This window comes from Tauraco erythrolophus, chromosome 24, assembly GCF_009769465.1.
Source record: "Tauraco erythrolophus isolate bTauEry1 chromosome 24, bTauEry1.pri, whole genome shotgun sequence".
NCBI classification, from domain to species: domain Eukaryota; kingdom Metazoa; phylum Chordata; class Aves; order Musophagiformes; family Musophagidae; genus Tauraco; species Tauraco erythrolophus.
This window is the reverse complement of record NC_141488.1, coordinates 3,533,965-3,546,804: the sequence shown is the minus strand read 5'-3', so window position 1 is coordinate 3,546,804 and position 12,840 is coordinate 3,533,965. Positions and strand designations below refer to the sequence as shown.

At 58.5% G+C, this 12,840-nt stretch overlaps 1 protein-coding gene across 1 annotated transcript in view; it reads left to right on the top strand.

Annotated features, from left to right (window-relative positions):
• The first annotated feature begins 1,158 nt into the window (after positions 1-1,158).
• PTPRU (protein tyrosine phosphatase receptor type U) overlaps positions 1,159-12,840 on the top strand; it is a 66,460-nt gene continuing 54,778 nt past the window's right edge. The window contains exon 1 of the mRNA XM_086626274.1: positions 1,159-1,231. Coding sequence (XP_086482400.1) covers positions 1,159-1,231 — 73 coding nt within the window. The remainder of the gene's footprint in view (positions 1,232-12,840) is intronic.

The following is a 12,840-nucleotide window of genomic DNA, read 5'->3' as shown; positions in this document are numbered from 1 at the left end:
CCCAGGGGACAGTGGCTTTGTTGGGTGTCACCGGGGTCCCACGTGCTGCTGCCACCCCCATCCAGCCCTGTCCAGGTTTCCATGTCACCATCCCGTGGGATAAAGCATCGTGTCCCTGTCCCTTGGGGACACCCAACAGGACTGGGAGGCGGGTTTTGGGGTCTGAGGACCCCCTGGGGTGGGCAGGAGCCTCTGGCCCCACAGAGCGGCAGGACCTTCGTCCCCTGTGCCCAGCCCACAGGGACCACACTCTGGGGTGCACAGCCCCTGGGGGCTGGAGACCCCCCCCCCGAGCCCATCCTGGGGTGGATGTCACCTCCTCTGGGTTGCAGGAGCCCCCCCAGTAACGTCCCAGCACTGCCCGTGCAGCTGGGGACCCCCCAGGCTCTGAGGCTCTGCTCCAGCTTGACGGGGACCCCCCCCCCCGGCAGCCGCGACCCCTGGGGACACCCCCTCCGTAGCTGGAGGGGAACCTTCCGCAGCCAAGCACCCAGCTGCGACCAGAGACCCCCCCCCAAAGCCTTGCGCCCCAGGGCCCCCTCCCCCCCCCCCCCGCAACCGTCCCCCCCCCGACACCAAACACCCCACTACAACCGGAGAACCCCCCGACACCGGGGACCCCCCTGCAACCGGGCTCTCCCTCCGCCGCCGCGCTCTCTCCTGCACCCAGGGACCCCCCACTTGTCACCCGCCCCCCCCCCCCCGCAACCCGCCCCCCGTTCCCCCAGCGCCAACTCCGCAGCCGCTCCCCCCTCGCAGCCGGTGCTCCCGGGCAGCCTCCCCCCCGGGAAACCCCTCCCGCAGCCGTGCACCCCCCCCAACAACCACCGGGACTCCCTCCTCCCCCCCCCCTCGCCCCCCCCAATCGCCGCGGGCGGGAGGCGGGGTCGGGGCTGCGCGTGCGCGCGGCGGCCGGCAGGGGGCGCCCCCGGCCCGCCCGCCGTAGCGGCGGCGGCGGCGGGGCCCGCGCGGCGCTGACGTCAGGGCGGAGCGAGCCGCCGCCGCGCGGCCGCCGCTATTTGAGGCGCGGGGCGGGCGCGCGTGCCCCGCTGCGCCGCCGCGCCGGAACCGCGGGCCCGCAGGCGGCGGCGGCGGCCCCGGCCCCGCCGCCCCGCCCGCCCCCACCCCCCCCCCCCCTTCTCCCGCCCCGGCCGCACCATGCGAAGCGCCCGGGCGCTGCTGCTCGCCCTCGCCCTGCGGGTCTGCGCGCTGGACACCGAAACGCCCGCCGGTAGGAACGGAGCACCGGCGGGGGGGGGGGGGGGGGGAGTGTGCTTGGGCAGGGGGTGCTGCTTGCTCTGTGGGCGCTTGCAAGCTCGGGGTGCGCTCCGGGACAGGGCGGGGGGCTCCGCCAGCCCCGGTGCGAGGCGGCTCCTGCCCGTCCCGCCACCGGGGCTTCGTCCGGGCGAGCGAGCGGCCGTCGGGTTCGGCACACCGGTGACCGGAGCGCACCCAGCCCGCTGGCGGGCAGAGCGGCTCCGTTACACCCTCGCACCTCGCGTCTGCACGGCCGGAGCTGAGCCCGGCGGCCTCCGCTCGCTCCCCGGGTACCGGGGGCGACTTCCCCGCTCCGTTCTCCCCTCCCGCCGCACCCCCGGGAAGGAAAACTTCACCCCGGCGGCAGCGGGGGTCCGTTTGCAGCGGGGGGAGCCCGGACGGGTTTCATGGCTCGGGCGGGGAGGGCGCACCGGGCACCGCTCGCCGCCGTCGGGGGCCCGGCTGGGGCACGGCGCGGGGAAGCGCCGCTGCAGCCCCGGGCGAGGGGCGGCGGGAGCCGGGTGATGGATTTGCCAGCACCGCTGGGCCCGGGGAGGGGTCCCGGGGGATGTGGGGACCCTTCGGGAGGAACAGGTGGCGGCCGAGGCCGCTCTCCGCTTGCAGCGTCTCCTGGCTCGCTGTTTCACCGGGATATAATTAGAGTTTTCCCAAAGCACGATCGATTTTTTATTTGTTTTATTTTTAAACTATTTTTTTTAGCAGCTTGGATGCTGCGGGCTGAGTCAGTTTGAGGCTCCCGAGGTGCTACCGGAGCCTGCGACTGCTTTTCTGCAAGGGGAAACTGAGGCACGGGGGCGAAGGGAGCTGGTGCCTGGCTGTGAGGGGAACCCAGCGCTGCAGCCTCCGGCTCTTGGCTGATTCTCTGTGCGTGGAGGTGTATTTTTGCCTGATTTTTTTTTTTTTTTCTTTCAAAGCAAAGCGACTCACCTGTATGCAGTCCCTGTGTTGGTGCATTGATTTTTTTCTTTTTTGGATAGTGGCCTCTCTCCAAAAATTACAAATAGTGACACCCATCAGGAAAAAGCAAGATAAGGCTGACCTGTGCTGTGGGGGGGGGGGGGACGATGGATGGAGGGGGAATATGGAGCAGCTGAGGCTCCCCATGGCTCATGGAGGGTGAAGGAGATGGGAAGAAATGGGCTTATTTTTTGCTGGGGCAGCTGGTGGTGGGGGGAGTCATGTGCTGGGGTGGGGGGAGATGCTGATTTGTGCATGGAGCAACTGCTGTGCTTCAGGGCAGAGTAAGGAGGCAGTGGGGAAACTGAGGCAGGCAGCTGGCCAGGGGCTCTGAGTCTCCTGCCAGAGGAAGGGGCTCGACACCCTCTCCGGGTGTCAGAGGGGGGGGTGTTGGACACTCAGCCAGTGTCTTTCTCTGGCTGTCACCGCTGAGCTGCTGCAGCCTGCGAGGAGCTGGAGGGACAGTAGTGGGGACTGGGCGATGCTGGGGGAGCTTTGTGGGGGGGCTTCCCCCCTCCCGAGCAAACCCTTTCCACTCCGTGGGCTTCCTTCCCTGCAAGATGGCATTTGCGAAGAGCAGGACTGAGCCGGTAAATCAGGTGTAAATCAGGAGTGTGTTTACTCCAGCGTTTCCCCCTGAAGATGGGGAGCAGGCTCAGCTCCCCGATGCAGCTGGAGCTGGGGGGTGGGTCTGCTTCCAGCCCCTCCGCTCTGTCACAGGCTGTTTTTTATGTGAATCCTGGTATTTGCTCCTGCTGATACAGCTTGACTGGGTGTGGGGACCTTGGCTGGCTCATCCCGGCGGGGTCTGGGGCTGCACGGCTGGTGGGGCTGGTAAAAAAATAAAATAAAATAATTATTTAAGCCATCTGTGTGTGCTTTGGGGTCACCAGAGACCCTGCAGATGGTCACGGCTGCTTGGCTCTGTGGGTGTTCAGAAGATGGGTGGTTTTCTTGCTGCTCCTTTGCAAAGAAAGGACATAGAGTGATCCTCTCTACAAGTGGGGAAACTGAGGCATGGCATACCTGTGACTGGCTGAGCTGGGAGAGAAGCTGGGTGCTGCGGTTGCGGCTTCCCTGCCGGCTCGGAGTGCTCTTTGCTCCTTCCTGGAGCGTGCAAACTTTTCTGATTCCTTAAGATTTCAGAGCGACTAAGCTGTCGGTGCCTGTCTGTGTTGTGCTTATCATGGGATGGGTTGAAAAGTGTTTCCTGACCCTCCAAACCCGGCGGTCCCTTGTGCTCTGACGGTGTCAGGTGCCTGTGATGGGGACCTGTGAGTTGCCACCAGTGTGATTTCCCGGCCCCCTCTTCCCTCCCTGGGCTTTTTGCAGTAAACCCCAGCTTTTCCTCTTCCTAAAAGCCTCCGGCTGGCAGGGCCGCAGGCTGGGCCACGGGGCAGCAGATTTTGCACACTCAGCAATTTTTCTCCTCCTTTTACCTTCCGTTGCTAGGAAAGGGGGCAGCTCCCCTCTGTATTGCACCCACGCACCCCAAAACTTCAGCAATAGTCTGTTCTCTGTGTGTCCCCCAGCCTGTGCCCCCCCCTCCATGCTCCTGGGCTGTTTTCGGCAGCAGGGACGTGGGTTGGGGACACGCGGGTGGCACTCCCGCCGTAATCATGCGGAAGCTGTTTGCACTTGGTGCTGACTGGGTGAGCAGCAATTAAGCAAATAAAATATTTGGGTTTGCAGCTTCCGCTTCGTAGGTTGGTGCCACCAGGGAGCCCTGGGCTGGGGGTTGGTGGCATCTCCAGTGGCGCTAGGACTGGTTTTGGGGGGAAGGTGGTTGCTGGTTGTGGTGGATGAGCTCCTTACTGGGGTCACGCAGGAGAGCTGGGACCACCCGAAGGTCTTGTGTCCCCCCCTCCACTGCAGCACAGCCCTTAGAGGGTGGCAGGAGGTGGCACAAGTGACTCCAACCCCATGGTGCCCGTGTTGTCCTGGCCAAGGGAATGGGAAGCGCCGAGCAGACGCTGTCCCCAGGGCTGGGATTGGGGTCAGGGAGCGGAACAAATCCGCCTGGTGTGTTCCCCCCTCCCCTGTCCCCATCCCGACCGTTAACGGCAGCGTCTTCATCAGTGGGGCCACGGGGGGATGCTTGGAGAAGGGGGGGAGAGGGAATGTGTCTGCGCATCCCAGTGCAGGGACTGGGGCTGCGGGGTGGATTGGGGAGGGGGTTGGGCTGTCTCCGGGTGCTGCAGGGACACATCCTGCTGCCGGTCCCCTGCACCAGCCCGGGGTGCTGGGGTCAGTGGTTCGTGCTCTCGGGGTGCCTGGGTGCCCGCTCCAGCTCTTTGCCGGGTGTTCTTCCCTCTCTCCACCCATGGCCTCTCCTGTGCCAGGACATTTTTTGGTTTTCCCTCCCCACCCTGCCTTTGCCAAGCACATAAAATGTGCGGGAGCGTTTGGTTTTCCTTGTCAACTTGTTCCAGGCATGGATTTTTATTTTTTTCCCTTTCCTGTTCTGCTGTGCTGGGGAAGAAGCTCTTTCTCTCGCTTGCTCCTATGTGTGTGTTTTTAATTCCCTGGCAGCACCGTGGCTTTTCCCAGAACCCCCAGACAGTGCAGACACCCCCCAGGCTCCTGTGCCGGGATGCTCTGGAAAATCCTGGATGTACCCAAGTGTGCCCAGGGTGGAGGTTTCCTGCTCCTCAGTGTCCCCTCTCCGTGCACTGGATTGTGGTGGATCTTCACCGTCCATGGGGGTGACGCAGAATTTAGGGATGCTCCAAGTGGTGCCGATGCTCCTGGATGGACCTGTCCCTCTGGCTCTGTACCCGCAGCTCCGGTGGAGGGTGGCAATGCCTGTTTGCCCCCTTCCTCCAAGACTTGTTCAATTTCCTTATTTTTTTTTATTATTCTTTTTTATTTATTTGCTCATCTTGCTCCAAAATTCCTCTTTCATGTTTTTCCTCTGGGTTCTTGGACCTGCTTTGGGAACAGGGATCCCGGTGAGTCACCTCCTGGCCCAGCGCCGCACATTTTTCCCTTTTTTATCCAAACTAAAGACAAACCAACCCCATTCCAGCTTCCCTGGAGCAAAGCCCAGCAGGATCCTGGACCCCTGGGGAGCCAAGATACCTCTTGGAAGACACAGATACTTGGTGGTGGCTTTGACCCCCCTACCCTGGCAGGGACAACCTCCCACCTCCCAGTTCATGGTGCTTTTCCCCCTCCCTGCACCCAGGACGGAGCTTTTCCATCACCCGCAGAGGAGCTGAAAGCCCTGAGCACCCCCAAAAAAATAATAGAATAATAAAATCCTTTTCTAGCTGCAACCCCCATCCCAGGGATTTTCTGCTTTTCTGTCGGCGGTCGGGGAAGGGTTAAATGCGGGAGAGGCTGAGGAGGCAGGTAAATCCCTGCGGGGTGCTGGGAGCTCTGGAGAACCTCATGGCACAGCGCTGCCATCTGCCTGCTTACAGCTCCCGAAATAAGCGTTTTAATAAGCTGTTATTAACGCGCACCGTAATTGTCTGATTAGCGGCGTCGGGGAACCTTTCCGGGCCGCGCGGTGGAATGTCACGATTCCCAAAACCTCTTTGTCTTTCCCCCGACAGCTCCTCGGCATTTGTTTGGCAGCTTTCCTTGGATCCTGCTCTCCTATTCCGGCCTGGAGGCACCCCCCCCCCCACCCCCGGCCTCTGTACTTGGGGAAACTGAGGCTTTCCCCACTGGATAAGGAGAATTCCCAGCAATTAGTCCGCTGGAGTTAATTGCCAACCCTTTTTTTTTTTCTGTTTTTGGATCCTTTTTTTTTTCTGTTTTTGGATCCTTTTTTTTTCTGTTTTTGGATCCTTTTTTTTTCTGGTTTTGGATCCTTTTTTTTTCTGGTTTTGGATCCTTTTTTTTTCTGGTTTTGGATCCTTTTTTTTTCTGGTTTTGGATCCTTTTTTTTTCTGGTTTTGGATCCTTTTTTTTTCTGGTTTTGGATCCTTTTTTTTTCTGGTTTTGGATCCTTTTTTTTTCTGGTTTTGGATCCTTTTTTTTTCTGGTTTTGGATCCTTTTTTTTTCTGGTTTTGGATCCTTTTTTTTTCTGGTTTTGGATCCTTTTTTTTTCTGGTTTTGGATCCTTTTTTTTTCTGGTTTTGGATCCTTTTTTTTTCTGGTTTTGGATCCTTTTTTTTTCTGGTTTTGGATCCTTTTTTTTTCTGGTTTTGGATCCTTTTTTTTTCTGGTTTTGGATCCTTTTTTTTTTCTGGTTTTGGATCCTTTTTTTTTCTGGTTTTGGATCCTTTTTTTTTCTGGTTTTGGATCCTTTTTTTTTCTGGTTTTGGATCCTTTTTTTTTCTGGTTTTGGATCCTTTTTTTTTCTGGTTTTGGATCCTTTTTTTTTCTGGTTTTGGATCCTTTTTTTTTCTGGTTTTGGATCCTTTTTTTTTCTGGTTTTGGATCCTTTTTTTTTCTGGTTTTGGATCCTTTTTTTTTCTGGTTTTGGATCCTTTTTTTTTCTGGTTTTGGATCCTTTTTTTTTCTGGTTTTGAATCAGGAGTGTTGGTCCCCTCTCCTGGGTTCCCATTCCCTGCAGCTCCTACTGTGACTCCTCTGTGTCCTGCCCGGGGTGTCACAGCCCAGATTTGTCCCCTGTGCCCAGGTGCTGGTGGGGAGGGGCAGATGTCCCAGGGTAGTCCCTGGGTTTCCTGCGGATTTTAAGGGGTTCAGGCTTTGCACCTCAGTTTTTCCCACCCGGAGGGTGATGCTGGATGTGGGTGGGGGCAGCTGTGGGCTCTGTGAGGGGGGACAGGGCTGTCCTGGTGTGCCCCCGCTCTCGGTGGGAGCGGGACAGCAAAGCTCCCCCTGCTCCCTCCTTGCTGGGCGGGGAATTGGGGGGCTGTTCCTGAGGGTGCCTGGCTATAGGGGTGCCAGAGCGGCTGCTCACCCTGACCCCAGGGCAGGGCTGCAGTGGGAGTGTGGGGAGGGTGATGCTCCTGTAGTTTGGAGGTCCTGGTGTGTCACCCCCCTCCCATCCCTGGCAGACTCACAGCTGGAAGGAGCCTCCTGACTGTCTTTGGCCATAAATTTGTTGTTTCCTGACCTTCCTGCCCCTCAAAGTGCTCCAGGTGTTGGGACAACAGGAGCTGGGTGAGGGTTGGTGGGTGCCTGACACCTCTCCTGCACCCTGCTCCCCCCCCCCAGCATCCTGCACCGAGTCCAGTGGTCCCAGCTTGGGAGAGCAGAGATGTGCTGTGCCCCTTGCTGCCTGGGGACCCCTCTGCCTGCCCACCCTGCAGTGGGACCCCCCAGGTCTGGAGACCCTCCTGGGGAGCTCTACGTAAGTCATGAAAACACTTGGATTTCTTGGACCCCCCCCATATGGATCAGACCTTCCTCGACATCGTTAAGTTAACGAGGGCTGGGGTGGCAGGTGGCTTGGGGTGCCCTGGGCTCTCCTGGGACAGGACCAGGGCACGTGGGTGACCTGATGTGTCTTAATGAGGCCACTGTCCCCGTGGCTGCGCTCGGTGCCCATGGATGATGGCGCGTGGAGATGAACTGTGGCAACCCCTGGGCGCTGAGCCTGGTGTGCGGCAGTGTGCCGGGGGCCTCCAGCCCAATTAGCCCAGCTGAGGAGCAAGCGCTGCTCTGGTCCATCAGCTTTTGCCCTGCGGATGGCACTGGGAGGCAGGCGGTGGTTGGTCCAGGCGAGGAGCTGCTCCTCTGGTTTGGGGGGGCTGCCTGTGGGTCCTCTCGCTGTCTGGCAGGAGATGGTGGAAATGAGTTTTCCTGGGACGAGGCTGGAGCCGGGTGGGTGCTCGCTTGCAGAGGTGGAGGGATGGAGTATGGACAAAGGGCACTTCCTTGCTCAGATAGGTTTGGAGGTGGCTGTGGAACAGCTCTGGTTTTGGGAGTTCTCTACAGGGTTCCTCGGGGTGCTGTCCTGTGCTGCACAGCCCTGGTGCCTCAGTTTCCCCTGAATCTCGAGCCGTGGTGGTGGAGGGTTCAACAGCAGGGATGTTAGAAGCTGGGTGCCATGTCCAGGCAGATCCACCCAGGGATGATGTCTTCTCCAGAGCTCAAGGACCCATCACAGGGCAGAGCAGTCCCACTACCCTTGTTGCAGACAGCACTAGGTCCCAGGATCCTGCAAAGCTCCTAAGCCTGGGACAGTGCATCCCTGCCTGTCTGCAGAGGCTCGTTAAACCCCTTCATAATTAGCCGAGTAAATGCTCTTCATATAATCACTAGGTGCTGCCATTTGGCTAACTGAATTAACGGAGGTGAGGGATCCCTGGTCACCCCACCTCAGCCCCACTGGGATGTCTGGTTCTGTGGTTTTGGTGGTGATGGGGCACCCACCTCTGCACCCGATGGAGGTGGATGCTGGAGCTTTCCAGTGTGTTTTGGGGGAAGGAGCAACTTGGGGGAGACTTTTTGAAGCCCCCCAGTATCAAGGGAGGCTCTGACCTCTCCCCATGGAGACGGGGATGTGGTGCAGGTTTGGCCACTGCCTAGCCGGGTCTTTTCCCAAAGACTTTCCTATTTTTGCTGATTTTTTAACTGTATTTTTAACTTTCTGCTGAGTGATAATGTCCCATTGATTTTTTTTTTTTCTGCAGCCAGTGATCAGCTGCTTCCCCTGGATTATAACAATATCCACCCGGAGCAGCGCATTGCTGTGTTGGGCTATTTCTCTTTTTATTAATTGAACTTTTTCTTTGGTATTTCATAAAATTACAGAATCATGGAATGGTCTGAGTTGGAAGGGACCTTCAAGATCACCCAATTCCAACCCCCCTGCCATGGGCACGGACACCTTCCACTACACCAGGTTGCTCAAAGCCTCATCCAACCTGGCCTTGAACACTGCCAGGGATGGGGCAGCCACAGCTTCTCTGGGCAACCTGGTCCAGTGCCTCACCACCCTCAGAGGGAAGAATTTCTTCCTTAGAACTCATTGAAATCTCCCCTCTTTCAGTTTAAAGCCATTGCCCCTTGTCCTGTCACTCCGCATCCTTGTCCAAAGCCCCTCTCCAGTTTTCTTGCAGCCCCTTTAGGCACTGGAAGGTGCTGGAAGGTCTCCCTGGAGCCTTCTCTTCTCCAGGCTGAACAGCCCCAGCTCTCTCAGCCTGTCTCCATAGCAGAGGTGCTCCAGCCCTCGCATCATCATCTCTGTGGCCTCCTCTGGACCCGCTCCAACAGCTCCATGTTCTTCTGATGTTGGGGACCCCAGAGCTGAACGCAGCACTACAGGGGGGGTCTCCTGAGAGCAGAGGGAGAGAATCCCATCTCTCGACCTGCTGCCCACGCTGCTTTGGATGCAGCCCAGGACACGGTTGGCTTTCTGGGCTGCCAGCGCACGGTGCTGGCTCATGTTGAGCTTCTCATCAAGCAACACTCTGAGGTTGTCCTCCTCAAGGCTGCTCTCCATCCATTCTCCACCCAGCCTGTACCTGCTGCTCACCATGCCGTGCGCTGAGCAGCATCTCTGAGTTCAAGGGACCATCGGGGTGACTGGACTGTCCTGCTCCGTCTGAATTTGGTGGCAGCAGCTGGTCAGGGATGGGAGCTGGGACCAGGCTGGGGCAGGATGTGTGCAGGGAAGGGGGGTGCAAGGTGCTCCCATGATCTTTCAGCACCACTGCAAGGTCTGTTCTCTGACCACCCATGGACTCCGCTGAATTTTTTCAGTTATTGATGCATAATTAGTGTAATCCTAGAATTTTTCAGTGCGTGGGCTGTGGATGCTGCAGGTCAGCCCCCGCCGTGGGGATGGGGACAGCTCTGGGACCTGGCGGGGTTGGGAGCATGGTGCTTTGCTCTGAGGTTACAGGCAGGGTTCCAATGGGTTTGTGTCCAGGCCTGGGAGGAGGAGTGGGACACCCTGTCATGGGTGTGGGGGTGGTGGGAGATGCTTGTGCTGGGCTGGAGGTGAGGCAGCGATTGCATCCTGGTCTGCAGGAACAAGGGGAGAAAAAAAAAATTGGGGAAGGAAATAACAGGAATGAGCCTTTGGGTGTCTGAAATGGGGAGTGGGGTCTTCTGCAATGAGAGCTGCAGTGGTGGGGGTGATTTTGTAGGGGGACTGGAGGGAGTGCTGTGGGTGAGGCCTCCCCCAGTGTTGCTCGCTGCCTGGCAGCGGTTTCCCTTTCCCTGGAGCTGAGTGAGGGGGTCCTGAGCCTTCCCGTGGGAGGATGGGGTGTTGGCAGGTGCTGCACCCTGGGAACTTCCCAAAAGTCCAACCTTGGGCTGGGGCAATCTCTAGGTTTGCAGGGAGGGTGATGCCTTACCCTGCCTGGATGGGGGCGCACCCCAGCAGGGTGGGGGTTTGGGATGCTGCTGTGGGGTTGGGGAGGGGGGAAGGAAGGAGTCGGGGTGGGCCTTGGGCACCATGTGCCCTGCCAGTGCCATCCGTGAATCCATCCTGCATCCTGGCTGTCGGCCGTGAGTCCATCTTGTGTTCCCAAACTCAGCGTTTTGCTTTTGGGGATGTGGGTTCAAACCCGGCGGTTCCGTGCACCGAGCGTGCTGGGTCTTGGCAGCCGCGGTGTCTGTGCCAGTGCTGTGCTCCTGCCTCCTCTTCCTCGGAGCCGGAGGGGAGTGGGGGGTGGACGTGTGCCTGTGTCTCTGCAGAGCTTATATAGGTCCTACAAAAATAAAGGGAGTGGCGTGGCGTGAATGAGTTTACTGGAGCTGCTGGTTTTGACCCCAGCCCAGAGGGTGGATGGGTGGGTGCCCAGCCAGGGATGGTTGAGCCCAGTTTGGGGACTGGTAAAACCAGTCTACTGATTTTTTTTTTTGGGGGCTCGATTAACTGTACCCCCACCTTTGCCTGGCCGAAGGGTGCCCAGCTTGGTCCAGCCCCCTCCCCAGAGCTGGGACACAGACCCTGTGGGCACAGAGCTGCTTTTTATCCCCCCGCCATGGGGGCTCCTGCTGGTGCCTTTAACCTCCCGGCTCATCCCGTTCCCCTCCGAAGGGTTTGGCTGAGCCTGTGCCGGCAGCCGGGCCCACGGGGGGATTGATTTGCCCCCCGCAGGTGCATCGCTGCTTTTAAGCCTCGGTGTCAGCCTTCCCACGTTGCTTTTCCTGGCTCTCCTGGTGCGATAGAAGGAGGAGGAGGAGGATGTCGACCTGGATTTTGCATCGCACTGAGATGTGCTCCTGCTCTGCCCTGCCCTTCCTCCCCACTCTTCTTCCTCCTTTTATTTCCTCCCAGGGCTGGGGGCGGATGCTGGGTATGGTGGGCTCCGCGCAGCCCTGGCACCGACTGGTTTTGCTGTGGGAGGGCTCTTTGGCAGCGCAAGTGGCTCTGTTTTCCACCTTGAAAAGCCATAAATAACCCGCCGGCGTTGGCACCTGCTCCATCCCAGCAGGATTAGCCCACTGGTGCGCAGCCCTTCCTGCATCCATTGCTGCGGGCGCAGAGGTGGTACCCGGAGGGTGAGACTGGGGGGAGACTGAGGGTTTTCCCCATCTTTATCCCCTGTAAAATGAGGTTGGTTTGGAAAACTTTGTTTTTTTCCCATGATTTCTGGTGTCAGAGCTGCCCCGGGGCTGCGGTGGTGCTGCTGCCTTGTCCTGGGGCAGCTGCTTTCCCTGCCTGACCCTGTGCCAAGGGAGCAGCTCCGTGTCCTGGGGTGGGGGCCCCCAAATGCGGTGTTTCACCCTTAGGGCTCGTGGTCCTGGTCTCTCTGGGTCCATGGGTGGATGGGGTTGGTGACCTTCAGCAAGGCCATGGGGACCTGATGGTAATAAAGGAGCCAGGGGGTGGAACAAGCTTCCCCTCCCCCCCCTTTTTTTCTGCTGTTTTTCAGTTAATTTTTGTATTCCCCCCCCACCCCTCAAGGTGCCAGGTGACTCCATGGCCCAGGAGCTGTAATTGCACAGTGAGCGATCGATCCCGGCGGGATGGAGGTTTGCAAAGCCCTACCTTGGTTTTCTTTCCCTGGAGTCAGAGAGGCAACCCTAACTAGGTTAATTAAGCGCTGGTTAATTATTAAAGCCCTTGCATCACAGGTTAGTGGCCTCCTGCCCGGGGACCTGGAGGATGTTTCTGCGCTGTGGGACCTCTCCTGACCTGTAGATAACAGAGGAGCAGTGCTGGTCCTTCCCCTGGCAGCCGGTGCTGGTTTCCTACCCCCCTCACCCCAGGAGCTGCTTTGGGGGGTGGGGGGGAAGGAGGGGGCTGCACTTTGCAGCTGGATGTGCCCCAAGTGACGACTCTGGCAGGATTAATTATTCCCCCTTTGCTTTTAAATGCATCTTCGTAAGGTGATGCTCGGCACGTGGAGTCCTTGCCTGAGTGCAAGCCGGCCCCGTGGCATCGCAAACCCGTCCCGGTTGGATTTTCCCAGTTGTATTTGCTCCCCAGGCTTGGGGACGTCTGTAATAAATCCCCATCTCTCAATTCCCCCCCCACCGTGTCCCCATTCCTAGGATCCCTCGGAGGCTCCTGGGACTGGAGCTGGGCACTCGCTGCGGGAGGTTTAATGCCTCCATGGGAACTTGCCGGTAAAAAACCATAAAGAGTCTTTAACAGGCCAAAAAAAAAAGAGATTTATGTCTTGTGTAGTCACTGGTAGACAGATATTGTTCTCCGAGTCCTGCGCTTTCCAAACACCGAGGTTATCAGGCGTAAGTGACTTATTATGCAAATCCTCTGT